Source organism: Manis javanica, chromosome 6 (assembly GCF_040802235.1).
Source record: "Manis javanica isolate MJ-LG chromosome 6, MJ_LKY, whole genome shotgun sequence".
Classification (NCBI taxonomy): domain Eukaryota; kingdom Metazoa; phylum Chordata; class Mammalia; order Pholidota; family Manidae; genus Manis; species Manis javanica.
Genome location: NC_133161.1, coordinates 145,138,879 through 145,157,959, shown reverse-complemented (window position 1 = coordinate 145,157,959; position 19,081 = coordinate 145,138,879). Strand labels below are relative to the sequence as shown.

The window sequence follows — 19,081 nt, the reverse complement described above, 5'->3', positions numbered from 1 at the left end:
CACCATATTCTGTTCCGCTGGTATACAGCAGGTACCGTCGCCTGTTTAGACCAGCTAATGAAATGCTAAAGAAGTTATTTAGTGATTTCAGGAAGGAGTCTGCTTCTTATCAGAGTAGCAGTTACTGAGTGTGAAAAGTTGAGTAGTCTCATCTCTTAAATTCACTCTTTAATGGAGTTCTGGTTTTTTTGGTAGATGTCCAAACATGGAAAAAATGATGCAGTGTTCTAGAAGAAGACATGCTGTTGATGGTGGTTTTATAATTGAATATCAAAATCCCCTTGTCTATAAAGAGCTTTTAGCAATTAATAAGAAAGGGAATAACAGCCAGCAAAAAAATAGTCTAAGGACAGGAATGTATGATTCACAAGATGAGAAATTAAAACATGGTGTGTAGGAGAGAGGGGTTAAGCCTTCCAGTGACCAAAAACTGGAATTTAAGTGGGGACTTTCTGTTGGTGGAAATCTAAATTAGGTACAGTCTTTCTTTCTGAGGGGACTGTTTTGGAAATACGTGTTTGTCTTTAAAGTGGTTATATCCTCTAACCCAGCAATCGCACTCCAGGCATTGATTTTAAGGTAAATCATCAAACACATATATGTGTATATATATATGTGTATATATAATAAACCTTTCTATATATACCTTTTTGAGTTTTTTGTAGTATGTGCCATCTTCACAATAAGAAAGAAAGAGAAAGGTAGGCCAACTCTTGGGGGAATTGTAGGGGAAGCAGTAGTTTGTCATTCATACTCAATTCCAGAGTACTTCCTTAGCTTATTATTTATCACATTGGTGTTCTAAGGTCATAAAGAAAATCCAAAGCCAGATTGTAATCTAGATGTTGAGCCATCAGTGAGACTCACTCACTAGCTAAGAGATTCGGTCCTGCCCACTTGCTGTGTTAAATAATGCATTAGCAAGATTACAAATTACTGCCTGGTATTCATTCATTAATACTTTCTTAGTGCCTGTTATGAGCAGTATATTGTTCTAAGTGCTGGAGTTTGTTAGGTATCATTGAGACTGAAAATATTCAATCTACAAGTGCCAGGAGTGTACCTTGTGTCCTTTCCTACATGAATAAATTCTTTGCATACACACATATGCTACCCATGGGAATAACCTGTGGATCACAGTCCTTCCACTTGTGTGATAAAGCAGGGCTTTTTCAGAGTATAATTGCTCTAATTTAAAGTGTGTAGTTGCACACAGCAATCCCACAGGATTCCTAAAAACTGAGTCAGAGAATGAACAGCCCGCTGCCTGCATTGCACTCAAAAGGCATAACCTGCTTGATGAATTCTTCCATTTGAGTTTTTAAAAAATTTTGTGTTGGCATGATTTTAGATTTCCAGAAAAGTTACAAGAATGTTACAAAGAATTTTCATATACTCTTTACTGCGATTCCCCAAATTATACTCCTTTTCATTTGCTTTGTCCTTTTCTCTTTGTGTGTCAATATTTTACAAAATAAGGAATAAATGTATATGCCCATTTTATATATACACACATCTTTTTCTACAAATCTGAGAGCAAGTTACAGACATATGTCCTTTCACCTCTAAATAGTTTAGTGTGTATTTCCTAAAACCAAAGACGTTGTCCTAGATAATCATGTTGGGAAATTAACGTTGGCACATTAACATTGGTACATTACTGTTACTTTATCTGTAGACTTTATTTAGGTTGACCAGTTTGTCCCAGTAATTGTTTTATGGCAAAAGAAAATTCTGGATCATCCTTATTTGAATTTAAAAAACTCCTTTTATGAAAATAACTTAATTCTAAAAGTAGAGGTGGGAAGGACAGATCAGAGCTTAATAATTGTTTAGTGTAGAAAAACCTTTAAAACCCTCTCTTTCCCCCCTTCCCACTCTTACATTCTCATAGCTCTTTGTTTATACCTGTCGTATGATACTTAGCACATTCAGTTAAATCTTGAATTATATTTATTTTGTTACTTTATATTCAACTGTTACAACCACTTCAGTTTCCTTTTGAAGTGCACAGTATTGCACCTTTTTTCTTTTACTAGTCACTGCTTTATGAACATCTATTGAATAAAGTATATTTATTTACCACTGGACTCCTAAAACCTGAAATGTAAGTAGGATTGGTTTGATAATTCCATGTTATTTGACAACTTCTGTTCCCATTTTACCGTAGTTTGTGTATTGCCAAGTCTGTTGTGAGCCCTTCCACAAGTTTTGTTTAGAGGAGAGCGAGCGCCCCCTGGAGGACCAGCTGGAAAATTGGTGTTGTCGCCGCTGCAAGTTCTGTCACGTGTGTGGAAGGCAGCACCAGGCTACAAAGGTACCAAACTGAGAAAAACGACTCCTGAGAGTAGTCCTCCCGATCTCTGCTTCAGCCTTTTAATTTAGGTTTTGTGTATTTTTTTCTCTGTGGCTTAGTTTATTTTGACTGTTTAAATGGGTGCAGTCAGTGGCCTGTTTTGGTGTTTTAACCTTGAGAATATACAAAAACGCATGGCATTGGATAAAAGCCCCCAAATAAATCGAATCTACTTTATATAAGAATATTCATCCCTGAGTGTCTTTGGCAGGAAATAATTCCTAATGCTTTAATTGAGAGTAAATCATTCATGAGGAAATTTAAACACTTAAAATGATGCGTTGTGCTGTCTTGTAGGGAATATGAAATGGGGTCCCAAGTACTAGGTGTTCTGGTGGAGGTGATGTGATGCTCACCTTTCTGCCTGTTCCCTTACAGCAGCTGCTGGAGTGTAATAAGTGCCGAAACAGCTATCACCCTGAGTGCCTGGGACCAAACTACCCCACCAAACCCACGAAGAAGAAGAAAGTCTGGGTGAGCGCTCACACACACGCCACTTCAGAGGCGGCCAGGCGCATGGGCAGCAGGCACAGCTTAGGGCAGGAACGGCCTCGCCCAGGGACGTCGGCGTAACAACTTCCTTACCCCGTTATTGGGAAAAGCCATTCCAGTGGAGAAGTCAACTCTAGAAATTGATTGCATTTGAGATTTTTTAAATAAGAAGGAATATTAAAACTAAGAAAAGAATTTCTTTTCTACTTTCCCAGATCTGTACCAAGTGTGTTCGCTGCAAGAGCTGTGGATCCACAACTCCAGGCAAAGGGTGGGATGCACAGTGGTCTCATGATTTTTCACTGTGCCATGACTGTGCCAAACTCTTTGCTAAAGGTACTTCAGAAAAGCCACTTTTGTCAACCTTTCGAGGTTGTACTTGGTGTTTTGGAGGTGAGCTGGACCGTCACTCCAGTGGAATGAAATAAAAACTCACACATCTTGTCAAGAATACCATTTAAACACATATACTAAGTTCCTGGTCTTGCTCTTTCCTTACAATATTAGAGCAACTAGAAATGTTTTGTTAGTTTATGTGGGAAGAATTAAGGGAACTTTTTATAAAGCTAACCACCCAGAAGTGCTCTAAGCCAGTATTTTCCAAAGTGAGATAATTACACATTTGATAATTTCAGAAATGATTTTAGGTGGTACTTAATCAAACATTTATTTTAATAGTTATGCTGGGAAAAAATAATAACTACTATATTAAACTCCTTATTTATTGGAATTGGCTAATGATGATATAAAGTTCACTAATGAAGTTACTTAAAATAAGCAAATCAGTGTTAAGCGTATTAGGTAAAAAACAATCAAGGGGATACATGGATAAAGCGAACTGATGAAGGTTATACATTGTGCTGAATTTTAGGAGGTGCTACTCTGAGCTCTAATGTAAAAGTACTAGGAATAAGGGAAAAGTATAAATGAACTGTGTTTTTTACTTCCGTATCCTCACCTCTTTTCAAAAATGTAAACATTTCTTTGGAATGTTTAAGAGACCAAGTTCTCTCTCCCATTCTTTTTCTATTATGTCATCTGCAAAATTTACCTCAAGACATTTAATAATGGGTCTAAAGAAGAAAACCAGTGACATATTCAAAGAGCTTAGAATAGTGGCACTACCGACTGTGCATGAATACTCATAGTAGGTCCAGCTGACATTTGTAAGTAGTTCCAGAAGAAGATAGTGTCATTTTAGTTCAGGTTGGCATATGCACGTCAAAGGCCTTTGAGGCACTGATATGGACCGAAACTGTGCTGAAAACTCTGCTTTGCTTTCAGGAAACTTCTGCCCTCTGTGTGATAAGTGTTACGATGATGATGACTATGAAAGTAAGATGATGCAATGTGGGAAATGTGATCGCTGGGTCCATTCCAAGTGTGAGAATCTTTCAGGTACAGAAGGTTGGAGTCTTTTTATTACAGTTTTCTTCTTTCTTGGTACAGCTGCACTTAGAGCCCCCAAAGTACTAGAACATAAAATTATGGTAGTGTTGTTATTTGAAGTCTTTTAAATTTATTTTTGTGGTTTCTGGAATAAGTAGCATTGTGTTAAGTTTGTGCTGGTTTATCTTGGACACATCCCTTTAAAATACTTATTTGCTGTATTTTGTGGATACCATAACCTATTGATTCCCCAGGAATCGAATCCTGGAGTAGTATTCCTGTCCCCTTAGGGATCACTGTGTGCGAGTTCCTATGGGATATTAGAGTCTTAATACTGTTCCTAACATACTACTTTATATTAAGTCCCATGGAATAGTTCACTCTTTTCCTGCTCTCCTAGTCTTCAGAGCACATCATCATTGTACGTCTCTGTTTTCCTAGATGAGATGTATGAGATCCTGTCCAATCTGCCAGAGAGCGTGGCGTACACTTGTGTGAACTGCACTGAGCGGCACCCCGCTGAGTGGCGCCTGGCCCTGGAAAGGGAGCTGCAGGTGTCTCTGAAGCAAGTTCTCACAGCCTTGCTGAACTCCCGGACCACCAGCCACCTGCTGCGCTACCGACAAGTAGGCTCAACTCTCATTTCATTTTCTGATTTTGTTCTTAGAAGGTTTTTACCTCGTAATGGAATGGTTGGTTGATAGGTTGAGTTTTTTATTTTGCTTCCATCTTCATTCACTTTTGTAGAGTTACTTGTTTTGGCATTCAACTGTTAAGAAAATCTTTAGAGCCAAGAGTAGGACTTTCTTTGGGGTAAGAAATAGGAAGGGGCCACATCTTCATAGGCCGTGCTGTTATAGTAAGAAATTTGGCCTTTATATTCTGAAGGCTATGGACAGCCAATGGAGGACTTCACCCAAAAGAGTAACCTGATTAGAGTTGCTTTTTAAGGGGAAAAAAAAAAGATTCTGACTGGAGAAAGAGGACAGATTGGAGATGGCTGAGCCTAGAGGTGGGAGCTGAGGCTGGGAGGCGGTTAATAGTAACCCCAGAGAGAGAGAATGGTGGCCTAATCTATGATGATGGTAGTGGGCCACCAAGGCACAATTTGAAAACACTACTTGTCCATTTAACTTACGAACTATACATCCGTAAAACAGTCATTGAGAATACAAGATACAATGTTGGAAGAATCACATGGAGAACTTTAAGGGCTAGGCTGCTGATTTATCTTTTAATAGAGTTCCATTTTTTGAGTAGGAATATTAGCTGCCATCTGTGTCTTACTCAAAGGAAACTGGACAGTTTCTATTCTTCATACTAGGTTCAAAAGTTAGAAGATTTAGAAGTTACCAAGCAAAGCTTCTAAGTTAGCCTAGCCAAACTATTAGATAACTGGCTCATTTTAATTTTCATTTTCTATTATTTGAGAAATCTCTGAGGATTTCCATGTTATTTAGGTTTTATAATACAAATCATTCAGTGCCATCTTTATTAATTTTAATAGAATTTGAATAGATGCCTCATTTTCAGTGTTAGATAAAAGTAACATATCTTTCCTGGCAACAGGCAGCCAAGCCTCCAGACTTAAATCCTGAGACGGAGGAGAGTCTCCCTTCCCGCAGCTCCCCGGAGGGCCCTGACCCCCCGGTGCTTACTGAGGTCAGCAAGCAGGAAGACCAGCAGCCTTTAGATCTGGAAGGAGTCAAGAGGAAAATGGACCAAGAGAATTACACCTCTGTGGTACGTCTCTACAGCCAAGTACCAAAATTTCAAGTGCGCATTTAGCTTCCTTGGGTCTTGGGGGATGGGCCTGGGTGTAAGCATTAAATGATTAGAATTGAGATTTTTTAGTTCTGTGTTTCAGAAGGTGGGTTACAATAGGGAAGGTAGAGTTTTAAAATGGTTCTTTGACTTTCATCTGAGTTCTCTGAAAATTATCTTTGTATCACAACTTTATGGAAACGTGCTAATGTGAAATTAATTGGTTTGCCTCTGTGAGATCTCAATAATGTGTCTTTCCATATAGGATATTCATTTGTAATTGATGCGTTTTAATTTGTGGTTTTAAGAATGTATAGGAAACCAGCATTTATTATCTCATAGTCCATATTTGCTATTCAATAGCTTATTCATTTTAGTCTAAGAAATTGTGGCCCTTTTGGATTACTTACCATGATACAGCTAATTTATTTGCATTCTTGCCTTATTAGCCTGGCATCTCTTGACTGTCCCAGGTTAATTGTGAACTGAATCCCAAAGGCGTCCACTAAAAAGAAATTGCACGATGTTAATAAAATAGGGTGTCCATTTTCTGTTGGATTTCTGAGCTGGATGATTTAGAAGGGCAGAGGAAGTGGTTTTGAGACCTCTTTTATGAATAATTAATGCTTTGTTTTTCTATACAGTTGGAGTTCAGTGATGATATCGTGAAGATCATTCAAGCAGCCATTAATTCAGATGGAGGGCAGCCAGAGATTAAAAAAGCCAACAGCATGGTCAAGTCCTTCTTTATTCGGGTGAATGATATTAGAAGTTCATGTTTTTAATGCTTATCTTTGGGTAATTACCCCATGAACAGAACGGACTTGTTCTCTTCTACATTTTGCTTTGCCATGTGTATAAGACAGCTTTTGGTTTAATTTGTTCCTCTGATTCTTTGGGAGGAAGTTGGTGAGGTCACCAGAGCGATGGATCTTTCCCTTGGTGGCCTGAAATCATCCTCAGATTGCAGCGAAGCTGGCGTGAAGTTAGGCGTGGTTGTTAGGTAGTTTCCGAATGAATATTCCCATGTTTATAGTTTGTTTGTTTCTCTGTTAGCAAATGGAACGTGTTTTTCCATGGTTCAGTGTCAAGAAGTCCAGGTTTTGGGAGCCAAATAAAGTATCAAGCAAGTAAGTAAATTCAGTATTAACTTTTGTCCCCTTCATCAGCTAGAACTGAGAGTTCTTACATTTCTAGATGGAGGGTCTTTTTAGACTAGGTTTTAATACTAAAAAAGTCAATCAGTTGAAATACCTTTTCAGTGCTGGTTTAGTCTTTTATTCCCTTATTTATGTGTTTATAATATTTTAGGGCATTTGGATTAACATGTAGATATGTATGACACACGTGCTCTATGGAGAACCTGGGGCAGGATTTGTTAGCAGTTGGCTTCTCTTTCATAGCTCAGACGGTGCTCTCTACTGCTCCTCATTCTCCATCTACCTTCAGTTTTTATTTGGTACATACTTGTGATTCTTTGGTTAGGGTTATCATTTGTTTTTAGAAGTTTAGCCAAAGAGTCATACATCAAAATTACATTTTTTAAAATAATAAAGTGTTGTGTATTTTGGCAGTTTTCGAATTCTGTGACTTGTTCTTACGTTCTGCAAACGGCTGGTGCATAGGGCCAAGGCCTGGGGTTGTCAAGAATATGGCTATTCTGATGGTCTAGCTGTGTTGCAGGAGTTCCATAAATGTTTGTTGACTCAATTGTTTTCAGCAGTGGGATGTTACCAAACGCAGTGCTTCCACCTTCACTTGACCATAATTATGCTCAGTGGCAGGAGCGAGAGGAAAACAGCCACACTGAGCAGCCTCCTTTAATGAAGAAAATCATTCCAGCTCCCAAACCTAAAGGGCCTGGAGAACCAGACTCACCAACTCCTCTGCATCCTCCTACACCCCCAATTTTGAGTAAGGCACCAAATGAAGAGTTGATTTTCCATTTCTCTCTCTATGCAAATGATTGCCTTTGTGAATGCAAGTGTAATAAAAGTGCAGACTGAAAAGAAATTTCCAGGTCATCCTTAAATGTAATAAAATCATTATCTTTACTTCACTTGGGATGTTAAAGAATTGATATAAATATTCTAATGTAACATGGTGAGATAGCAAAACCTTGAACGCTTTTCGAAAGTACTGATTTTTATAGGCAATAGTCTACTTAAGCTGAATTATTTTCTTTTTTCCTGGAAATTGACACAGTATTGCTAATTTTAACTGGATGTCTTTTGGGTTGCCAGGTACTGATAGGAGTCGAGAAGATAGTCCAGAACTGAACCCACCCCCAGGCATAGAAGATAATAGACAGTGTGCATTATGTTTAATGTATGGTGATGACAGTGCTAATGTAAGTACCTTGGCATATGGGGTCCTACTTAGCTGACACCCATAAATGAACTATTTGTCCTTTGTGTCTAAACTTGATGACTATCATTTATTTAATGAATGTTTGTCACTTAGTGGCACTTGAGGTTTTTTTTTAAATAACTGATTTAATTGATTTAGAAGATGATTTGCCTCAAGTTAATCTGCTGATGTCTAGTAATTTCCACAGGAAGGATCTTATGAAAGTCAATAAAATATAAGTTGCATATTAAGTAACTTGAGTTCACTGTAATATGATGAGTGGTTAAGATCTCCAGTTCTGGTAGGCTGCCTGGATGCATTTCTGTGCTTTACTGCCTACTTGTGGACCTCGGCAAGGCGCTTAACCTCTCTGACCTTTGGTTCCATCTTTAAAATGAGAATGATCATAATACTTGCCTCAGAATGGCTATAGGGATTGAAGGAAATAATGTGTGTAAAGCCTTGGTTAGGGCCTGTCATACAATGAGCTTACAATAAAAAAAGGATTTTTAATGCAAGTTGAGAGAACTGGCTTTGAAATAGGATTCTAAAGAACCCAGTGCTTGTATAAATTTACCACATAGTGCTTATTTTTAAGTTCTCTGTGTTTATAAAATATTTCTAGCATGTGGAAAAGGTAATCGAGAAAAGAGAAGTAGAAACACTAAAACATGAATTGTGGTTTTTGTGGGCATTCCTAGATTAAAGAATTATAATTGATTTACTAAAGTTATCTTGACTGAGGTAAGGCTAATACCACAGAAAACTTCCTTTGATGTTTTGTTCTTCAAAGAAAAAAAGAAATCTCTTTATCTCCTAGGATGCTGGCCGTTTGCTCTACATCGGCCAGAATGAATGGACTCATGTGAATTGTGCTTTGTGGTCAGCAGAAGTGTTTGAAGATGACGACGGATCGCTAAAGAATGTGCATATGGCTGTGATCAGGGGCAAGCAGTTGGTAAGAACCGATGGGTAAATGTTAAGGAAAGGGTTCCCTCTCAGCTTCCAGATGTTCTTTCTGTGGCTAGATGCTACCTCACTGATGTTTTTCATGGTGCCTGTCCAGTGATTAGCCAACAGCAAATATCGGTGTACACTGTAGGTAGATTGTTATTCAGATCCTTGGGAGATGAGTACAAAAGAAATAGAGAAAAAAGACTTGTCTAGCTTGGGAGGTAATCCAGATGTTTCAAGAAAGGTGTTAATGTATTAGGTGATTTAGACAAAATGCATTCTGAGGCTCCCTAGGATAAACCAACATAAGTACATACACGAAATGAGGGTGTCGAAAGTGATCAGGAGCTGCAGAAAGTAATCAGAGGGGGCCATGAAGGAATGAGATTTTAAAAGCTGTATTTTGCAAAAGTGATGAAGATGAAGGATTATCAGAAAGGAACAACAAAAAAATCACATGCAAAGAAACATAAGTAAATTGTGTGGAGAGCACAAACAACAAGTCTTCCCTGGAGAGGAGCCCAGGATGTGACTGTGACAGAATAAGGTGGTGACATATAGGCTGGCTGAAGGACGTCTTTGAATCTGATGTTGATCTGTTAAGCCCAGTAACTAGAGAGCCATTGTTTCTGGCTAGTGTGATGTTTCTAGACTGAGTTCTTTTGCATATAATAGCTGTCTAGCAAGAGGATGTTTTTAGCATTAATCTGCAAAGTTTCATCTTCTCTAAATCAATCGTGCCTCCTAGGAAAAAAAAAACTATGGTTTTGGTCCAAGTAGTAAATCCTGTTGCAATATTTGAATGTGATAGCTGTAGGGCCCCACAGACATGGGGAGAGAGGGTGTGCGGAGGGGGCTTCGCAGCTCCTGTGACTTTTCTGTGATCCGGTTGATTGCCAGTAAACAGAACGAATGGTAGGAAACCCAGAATCGGGTGGTTGTATAAGGAGATGGAAGAGGCTTCAAACATCTCAGAGTCTGACCAGGACTCTCTGCTCTCCGGATTGTTAGCGATGTGAATTCTGCCAAAAGCCGGGAGCCACTGTGGGTTGCTGCCTCACATCCTGCACGAGCAACTATCACTTCATGTGTTCCCGAGCCAAGAACTGTGTCTTTCTGGATGATAAGAAAGTGTATTGCCAGCGACATCGGGATTTGATCAAAGGCGAGGTGAGAGAGCTTTAGCTGCTTTTGAATTCTCCAGGAATTCAGGGGGAATGGGCTGAAAACAGCAAAATGATAAACCTTGTTTTATCTTCCTCCTGGGTGTTCATGGAATCACCTCCTCTTAGGAGAAGCGTAGAAGTCCTGCTAGCGAAACAGAAGGGTGATTGTGAGAGTGTGCTCTGCACGCCCCCGGGAGAGTGGGTCTCGCAAGCCTAACACATAAAGGGACTGCCTGTTAACAGCTACCCTGGGTTTTCATTGAAGGTGGTTCCTGAGAATGGGTTTGAAGTCTTTCGAAGAGTGTTTGTGGATTTTGAAGGAATCAGCTTGAGAAGGAAGTTTCTCAATGGCTTGGAACCAGAAAATATCCACATGATGATTGGTATGACACGGGCCTGGGTTGTTGGGGAGGCTCGATGTGTCATCGGGGACCTTTAAAGTCTTCAGTTACGAAGTGAGCCTTCTCGTGATGCTCCTCTGATGAGTTCTTTCCTTGGTCAGGCTCCATGACAATTGACTGCTTAGGACTCCTGAATGACCTCTCCGACTGTGAGGATAAGCTCTTCCCTATCGGATATCAGTAAGTAGCCCTGTCGAGAAGGCAGCGGCCCCACCGCATGAGCACCCTGAGGCGGCGGGCAGGTCACCGAGGAGAGGGCCACACCTGTTAGCTGCTTGTACCTGTGCTAAAAATGAACTACCCTTTTGTGCTGTTTCTTATGGATTGGGACTAAAACATCCTTTTATGTCAGCTAAGCCCGTTTATAGAAGGAAAGTGTCATTGACATGTCATAGTCATTTGTCAGCCTCATAAGATACCACTGAATCTCTTTGGATTCCATTCATCTGGATTTGAAACTCCAGAATGTTGTCATGGATCAAACACGTCATGCCTCTGTCCTCAGTTCTCCATTTTACAGGCCCTTCTAAAAACAACCCCCCCACAATAATGATCAGATGCGACAGTAACAGTTTACAGTCTTTCCTGTGTGTAGCAAATAATTTAAACTTCTGGTGAGCTGACAATATAAATTTAAAATTCTCTTTCTATGTCTCCCCCTGTGGAGTCTCATTTTACTGTATATTTCCCAATTTATCTACATTCCAATTCTGAAGACACAGTCTATACTCCACATTCAGCCAGCAGCTCATCATGTTAACTAAGCTCCATCAGCAACCAGTGAGTCTGAAGCAGTTATGTTTTCCTGTCTCAGTGGGGCTTTTCTCTTAAGGGAAACACCTCAGGTTTGCTCTTTCCTAGATTTGTAACACATTGTGGAGCCAATAATGATTTCTTGTAGTGGTTAGTATTTTTCTTTTGCTGCATTTTAGGGTATTTTACTATTTTTGTCCCCTGCTTACAATACAATCAAAAAGATTTGATGCTATTTTCTGAGAAGCTAGAAAAAAAAACAAGGACTTGGAAAAGCTTGGAGCTCCCCAGGTAGGGGACCCTATAATATAAAGAATTCCTGACATGAAGCTAAGTTAAGGAGCCCAGAGAACCTAGGATAAGAGGTTTTGACAAATGTTAGTGTCCGCCTCTGTACCCTCACTTACCGTGGTTTTTACAAATCTGCTTGCAGGTGTTCCAGGGTGTACTGGAGCACCACAGACGCTCGCAAGCGCTGCGTATACACCTGCAAGATAGTCGAATGCCGTCCTCCAGTTGTAGAGCCAGATATCAATAGCACAGTTGAACATGATGAAAATAGGACCATTGCTCATAGTCCGACATCTTTTGCAGGTTAGTCTTTAATCAGGCTGCGACTTGAATCATTTGGGGGAGTACTGTGATTAAAGGGGGGAGACGTCACTCCCTTGGGACGCCTCATATGTCTGTAATTTGGCCTGACCCAGTAGCTGGTTTTTTTTATCAGTGTATGTGTTTGATAATTGAATTGCACTTTCTTAGTAAGAGTTTTTTATTTCCTACCACAGAAATTTCATCTAAAGAAAATCAAAAAACAGCTGAAAGGATAAGCCCTCCATCACCAGACCGACCTCCTCATTCCCAGACCTCCAGCTCCTGTTTTTATCATGTCATCTCAAAGGTCCCTAGGCTTCGAACACCCAGTTATTCTCCAACACAGAGATCCCCTGGCTGTCGGCCATTGCCTTCTGCAGGTAAAGGACTTCACTGACCTGTTTGACCCAGGAAGGTCAGCTCAAACGTTTAGTTTGTAATTCTTTCAGGCAACTTTATCTTAGTGAGTTCTCATTGAAAACGCTGATTTTTCACTTAGCTGTAAATCTGCATAGCCAAAACATCGACACCAGTGACTACCACACATTTCTTCTGTTTTTAACAGACTTCATTGCTTTTTCTCCCTTGTTTAGGAAGTCCCACCCCAACCACTCATGAAATAGTCACAGTGGGTGACCCATTACTCTCCTCTGGGCTTCGAAGCATCGGCTCCAGGCGTCACAGTACTTCTTCCTTGTCACCCCAACGGTCTAAGCTCCGGATAATGTCGCCAGTGAGAACCGGGAGTACTTACTCCAGAAATAGTGTTTCCTCGGTCTCCACCCTAGGGGTGGCTACAGATCTCGAGTCAGGTGCCAAAGCAGTTGATCATGTCTTAGGGCCTCTGAATTCAAATACGAATTCAGGGCAAACCACTCCCACCGCTTCACATTTGCAAAGGACAGTGGCCACTATGGGCACCAAAACCAGTCACTTGGATGGCTTTTCATCTTTGGAAGTGAAGCATCCTAGTGCTTCCGACTTGGCATCCAAGAGCTCCTCTCTGAAGGGAGAGAAGACGAAAATGCCGAGTTCCAAAAATTCTGAGGGGTCCACACATAATGTGGCTTACCCTGGCATTCCTAAACTGGCCTCACAGGTTCATAGTACAGCATCTGGAGAATTAAACGTTAGCAAAATTGGCACTTTTGCTGAACTCTCTTCAGTGCCATTTTCTTCTAAAGAACCTCTCTCCTTCCCACCACTGCATTTGAGAGGACAAAGGAATGATCGAGACCAACATACGGATTCTAACCCATCAGCCAACCCCCCTCCTGATGAAGATACTGAAGTCAAAACCTTGAAGCTGTCTGGAGTGAGCAGCAGATCATCCATTATCAATGAACACGTGGGGTCTAGTTCCAGGGACAGGAGACAGAAAGGGAAAAAATCTTGTAAAGAAACTTTCAAAGAAAAGCATTCCAGTAAGTCTTTTTTGGAACCTGGTCAGGTGACAGCTGTTGAGGACGGAAACTTAAAGCCAGAGTTTGTTGATGAAGTTTTGACTCCTGAGTTTATGGGGCAGCGACCATGTAATAATGTTTCTTCTGATAAGACTGGGGACAAAGGCCTTTCTAGTCCAGGAGCCCCCAAAGCTCCATCCATGCAAGTAGAAGGACCTGCCAAGGAATCACAGACGCCCCGGAAACGCACAGTCAAAGTAACTCTGACTCCTCTAAAAATGGAAAGTGAGGGTCAGTCCAAGAACACCCTGAAAGAAAACAGTCCTGGCTCCCCTTTGCAAATAGAGGCGGCATCTCTGGCAGAGCCAGCATCTGCCTCTGAAAGTCCAGGAGATGGTCCGGTGGCCCAGCCAAGCCCCAATAATACCTCATCCCAGGATTCTCAAAGTAACAGCTTTCAGAATCTTCCAGTACAGGAGAGAAACCTTCTGCTTCCCGATGGCCCCAAACCTCAGGAGGATGGCTCTTTCAAGAGGAGATACCCCCGTCGCAGTGCCCGGGCGCGCTCTAACATGTTCTTTGGGCTCACCCCGCTGTATGGAGTAAGATCCTATGGCGAAGAAGACATTCCATTCTACAGCAGCTCCACTGGGAAGAAGCGAGGCAAGAAGTCAGCTGAGGGACAGGTGGATGGGGCCGATGACCTAAGCACTTCTGATGAAGACGACTTATACTACTACAATTTCACTCGAACAGTGATCTCTTCAGGCGGAGAGGAACGGCTGGCGTCCCATAATTTATTCCGGGAGGAGGAACAGTGTGATCTTCCGAAAATTTCACAGCTGGATGGTGTTGATGACGGGACAGAGAGTGACACTAGTGTCGCAGCCACAACAAGGAAAGGCAGCCAGATTCCAAAAAGGAACGGTAAGGAAAATGGGACAGAGAGCTTAAAGCTCGACCGGCCAGAAGATGCCGGGGAGAAGGAGCATGTCATCAAGAGTTCCGTTGGCCACAAAAATGAGCCAAAGATGGATAACTGCCACTCTGTGGGCCGGGTTAAAGCCCAGGGACAGGAGTCCTTGGAAGCTCAACTCAGCTCATTGGAGTCGAGCCGCAGAGTCCACACAAGCACCCCCTCAGACAAAAACTTGCTAGACACTTACAATACCGAGCTCCTAAAATCCGATTCAGATAATAACAACAGCGATGACTGTGGGAATATCCTGCCCTCGGACATAATGGACTTTGTGCTGAAGAATACTCCATCCATGCAGGCTTTGGGCGAGAGCCCGGAGTCCTCTTCTTCAGAACTCCTGAATCTCGGTGAAGGTTTGGGTCTTGATAGTAATCGTGAAAAAGACATGGGTCTTTTTGAAGTGTTTTCTCAGCAGTTGCCCACTGCGGAGCCTGTGGACAGCAGTGTCTCTTCCTCTATCTCAGCAGAGGAGCAGTTTGAGCTGCCTCTAGAGCTCCCATCCGATCTGTCTGTCCTGACCACCCGGAGCCCCACGGTCCCTAGCCAGAATCCCAGTAGACTAGCTGTCATCTCAGACTCAGGAGAGAAGAGAGTGACCATCACAGAAAAATCTGTGGCCGCCTCTGAAGGTGACTCCTCTCTGCTGAGCCCAGGGGTAGATCCAGCCCCCGAAGGCCACATGACTCCCGATCATTTCATCCAAGGACACATGGACGCAGACCACATCTCCAGCCCTCCCTGTGGTTCAGTGGAGCAAGGTCACGGCAACAGTCAGGATTTAACTAGAAACAGTAGCACCCCTGGCCTTCAGGTACCTGTTTCCCCTACCGTTCCTATCCAGAACCAGAAATATGTGCCCAATTCTACTGATAGCCCTGGCCCATCTCAGATTTCCAATGCGGCTGTCCAGACCACTCCACCCCACCTGAAACCAGCCACTGAGAAACTCATTGTTGTTAACCAGAACATGCAGCCGCTTTATGTGCTCCAAACTCTTCCAAATGGTGTGACCCAAAAAATCCAATTGACCTCTTCTGTTAGTTCTACACCCAGTGTGATGGAGACAAATACTTCAGTACTGGGGCCCATGGGAAGTGGTCTCACCCTGACCACAGGACTAAATCCAAGCTTGCCAGCTTCTCAGTCTCTGTTCCCTCCTGCTAGCAAAGGACTGCTCCCCATGCCTCATCACCAGCACCTGCACCCCTTCCCTGCAGCTACTCACAGTAGTTTCCCACCTAACATCAGCAGTCCTCCTTCAGGCCTACTTATTGGGGTTCAGCCTCCAGATCCCCAACTTTTGGTTTCAGAAGCCAGCCAGAGGACAGACCTCACTACCACAGTAGCCACTCCATCCTCTGGACTCAAGAAAAGACCCATATCTCGTCTACAGACCCGAAAGAATAAAAAACTTGCTCCCTCTAGTACCCCTTCAAACATTGCCCCTTCCGATGTGGTGTCCAACATGACACTGATTAACTTCACACCCTCCCAGCTTCCAAATCATCCCAATCTCTTAGATTTGGGGTCACTTAATACTTCATCTCACCGAACTGTCCCCAACATCATAAAAAGGTCTAAATCTGGCATCATGTATTTTGAACAGGCACCCCTGTTACCACAGAGTGTGGGAGGAACTGCTGCTGTGGCGGCGGGCACGTCAACAATAAGCCAGGACACTAGCCACCTCACATCGGGGCCTGTGTCCGGCCCGGCGTCCAATTCCTCCGTCTTGAATGTTGTGTCCATGCAAACTACAGCCCCTACAAGTAGCACGTCTGTTCCGGGACATGTCGCATTGACCAACCCCAGGTTGCTTGGTACCCCAGATATGGGCTCAATAAGCAATCTTTTAATCAAAGCTAGCCAGCAGAACCTGGGGATTCAGGAACAACCTGTGGCTTTACCGCCAAGTTCAGGACTGTTTCCACAAATGGGGACATCGCAGACTCCCTCTGCTGCTGCCATGCCAGCAGCCTCTAGCATCTGTGTGCTCCCCTCTTCTCAGACCCCAGGCCTCCCAGCTGCTGCACCTTCCAGGGAAGCAGAAGAGCATTATCAGCTTCAGCACGTGAACCAGCTCCTTGCCAGCAAAACCGGGGTTCTCTCTGCCCAGCGTGATCTTGATTCTGCTCCAGGGACCCAGGGGTCCAGCTTCACCCAGACGGTTGATGCTCCAAATAGCGTGGGGCTAGAGCAGAGCAAGGCTTTGTCCTCAGCTGGGCAGGCCGGCTCAGCCTCTCCTGGGGGCTCTCCGTCCTCTGGACATCAGGCAGCAAGCCCCTCAGGGCCGGGTCCCACTAAACCCAAACCAAAAATCAAGCGGATTCAGCTGCCTTTGGACAAAGGGAATGGCAAGAAGCACAAAGCTTCCCATTTGCGGACCAGTTCTGAAGCACACATTCCAGACCAAGAGGCCAACCCGACGTCCCTGACCTCAGCCACAGGGTGAGAGGGCCGACTGTAGCTGCTCTGGGGCCGTGGGGTTTTGTGCACTGGAGTCGAGGCTGTTGAGGTGGGGGTGCTCTGGGAGGGGGCGCTTCTCTGTCCAGGTTGCATGACTTATGGCTTGGGGCTTTTCTGAATTTTTATTTTTATTTTTTTTCTCAGGTGATTAATAGAGCAAAATTTAGTTCCATCTCTGGGTAGTTTGTCTCTTGGATGGAACCACATCTCTAATTACTCATTGCTCTGATTTAAAAGAGTACTGCTCTTTGCTCCAGTTTCTTTTTTGCTAAAGGCCTAGGATTTTAAAGGATGATTATTCCTGCCTCGAGGGAAAAGCCCCCTGTTGGAGATCCTCAAGGAATCCTTTTTTAAAATATCTTTGACGTATAACAATATAAAGTGCACAAGTGAGCTTTTACATATGCGTGCACCTGTATAGCCACCATTCCAATCAGGACAAGACATTCCGAGTGTTCCAGAAGGGTCCTTGCACCCCCTCTTGGTGCCCCTCATAGTAACCACTGTCTAACCTGTGTCTCCTCAGGTTAGGTTTCCCAGCTCACAAATTTTGTAAGATCCTGATGGAGTCGTTCCCTTAAACTGACCTCCACATTCGGTACATATTTATTGGTGGTTTTTCTTGAAAAGATGCAAATGATTCTGTTCCAGGACTCCAGGAGCAGAGGCGGAGCAGTCCTCCTCCCAGAAGGAGTGTGGGCAGCCTGCAGGGTAAGTGCAAAAATGAGTTCTCTATGATTAAGCCCTCAATTTACGTCCACCTCATTTAAAAAATAGCTCTGGTTTGTATTGATTTTTGTTGCCATAGTTTTTTAAATGGAAGTAATACATGCTTGTTAAAAAAAAAGAAACACAGCATAGAGTTATTTAAATATTGGATAATGGTACTGTGTTCGTCCTGCCTGCCGTCCTCCCAATCTGGCCCCTGGGGGTGGTAGCCATTGCTAAGAGTTGTTTTCATTCACGCAGACATTTCTATGCATGTACAGCATAGAATATGCTGTGGGTATACGAAAATATATATACTTTATTGCATAAAATAATTCTATACATACTGTTCTGTACTTGTTTTTTTTTTTATTGTCCACCTGTGAACATATTTCTGTGCCAGCACATGTAGACGCACCCCGTTTTTTTAATGGCTGCCTCCAGTTGTGTTGTATGGACCCACAATGATTTACTCAACTGGTCCCTTATTGATCTGCATTTAGATTGTTTCCAAGATTTATTTAATTTTAAAAAGTGAAAATTGGTGGTGCTTCACTGGTTCAAGCAGCTTGCTTTTGTTTTTAGTTAAACCAGCTAACTTACTTCAGTGACTCCAGAACTGTTTCTAACAGGTGCCCTTTCATTTTTTTCTAATACTGAGGGTATGAGAAGAATTTCAGGGACACAACCTATAACTTCACAAGCAGAAACTTCATGTCAGTATTTGGGAAAGAATCTCCTACAAGATAGTTTTATGTCATATACCGCAGCGTAGTGTGGTGGTGATGTTCATCCAGTACGTCACCCACAAAGCATCCTGTGGTTCATTTTTAGGAGTTGTTTTGTGTAACTGACACAGTTGCATGCAGAGCACAGATGGCTTTTGTCTTTGAATTGAAGACTACCTGATATTACATCTCACGTTTGATTTTCTTTTCCTTTAGGCAAGTGGCTATTCTTCCTGAGATTCAGACAGCACAGAATCCAGCAAATGAACAAGAAAGTACAGGTATGTGGGTGAATAACAGTTCAGAATCGGAATTTCAAAGCCAAAAGTACTATAAAAACCACCTGCATTACCAACTGATTTTCTAGATTTAAAAGAAAAAAAAAAAAAGCTAAGCTCCAAAGAAGTTAAGTGATTGGCCAGAGTTGTAGCCTGCTACTCAGAGTGTGTGTCTCCTGGTCCACTGCTCTCCCACTACGTACTCTGATCATTTGTCAACTGCAGGACACAAGACTAAAACCTATAAATACTCTTTGCTCTACTTGTTCTCATAGCAGTGTGATCTTAAAGTTAGTGGTAA

The 19,081-nt window shown here is 42.4% G+C and overlaps 1 protein-coding gene across 11 annotated transcripts in view; it reads left to right on the top strand.

The window, feature by feature from the left end:
• The window catches only part of KMT2A (lysine methyltransferase 2A), a 69,062-nt gene that overhangs the window by 35,821 nt on the left and 14,160 nt on the right, over window positions 1–19,081 (top strand). For 3 of the 11 annotated variants that reach the window (XM_073239698.1, XM_073239703.1, XM_073239705.1), the window contains 19 exons: window positions 2,171–2,317; window positions 2,735–2,830; window positions 3,064–3,241; window positions 4,133–4,255; window positions 4,679–4,863; window positions 5,807–5,980; window positions 6,646–6,756; window positions 7,058–7,131; window positions 7,722–7,915; window positions 8,245–8,351; window positions 9,171–9,308; window positions 10,316–10,474; window positions 10,736–10,853; window positions 10,973–11,051; window positions 12,058–12,218; window positions 12,413–12,598; window positions 12,812–17,048; window positions 17,718–17,777; window positions 18,719–18,783. In XM_073239698.1, the coding sequence (XP_073095799.1) occupies window positions 2,171–2,317; window positions 2,735–2,830; window positions 3,064–3,241; window positions 4,133–4,255; window positions 4,679–4,863; window positions 5,807–5,980; window positions 6,646–6,756; window positions 7,058–7,131; window positions 7,722–7,915; window positions 8,245–8,351; window positions 9,171–9,308; window positions 10,316–10,474; window positions 10,736–10,853; window positions 10,973–11,051; window positions 12,058–12,218; window positions 12,413–12,598; window positions 12,812–17,048; window positions 17,718–17,777; window positions 18,719–18,783 (6,592 nt within the window). The remainder of the gene's footprint in view (window positions 1–2,170; window positions 2,318–2,734; window positions 2,831–3,063; window positions 3,242–4,132; window positions 4,256–4,678; window positions 4,864–5,806; window positions 5,981–6,645; window positions 6,757–7,057; window positions 7,132–7,721; window positions 7,916–8,244; window positions 8,352–9,170; window positions 9,309–10,315; window positions 10,475–10,735; window positions 10,854–10,972; window positions 11,052–12,057; window positions 12,219–12,412; window positions 12,599–12,811; window positions 17,049–17,717; window positions 17,778–18,718; window positions 18,784–19,081) is intronic. The other 8 variants (XM_017642251.3, XM_073239702.1, XM_036992736.2 and 5 more) reach the window with 6 other exon arrangements.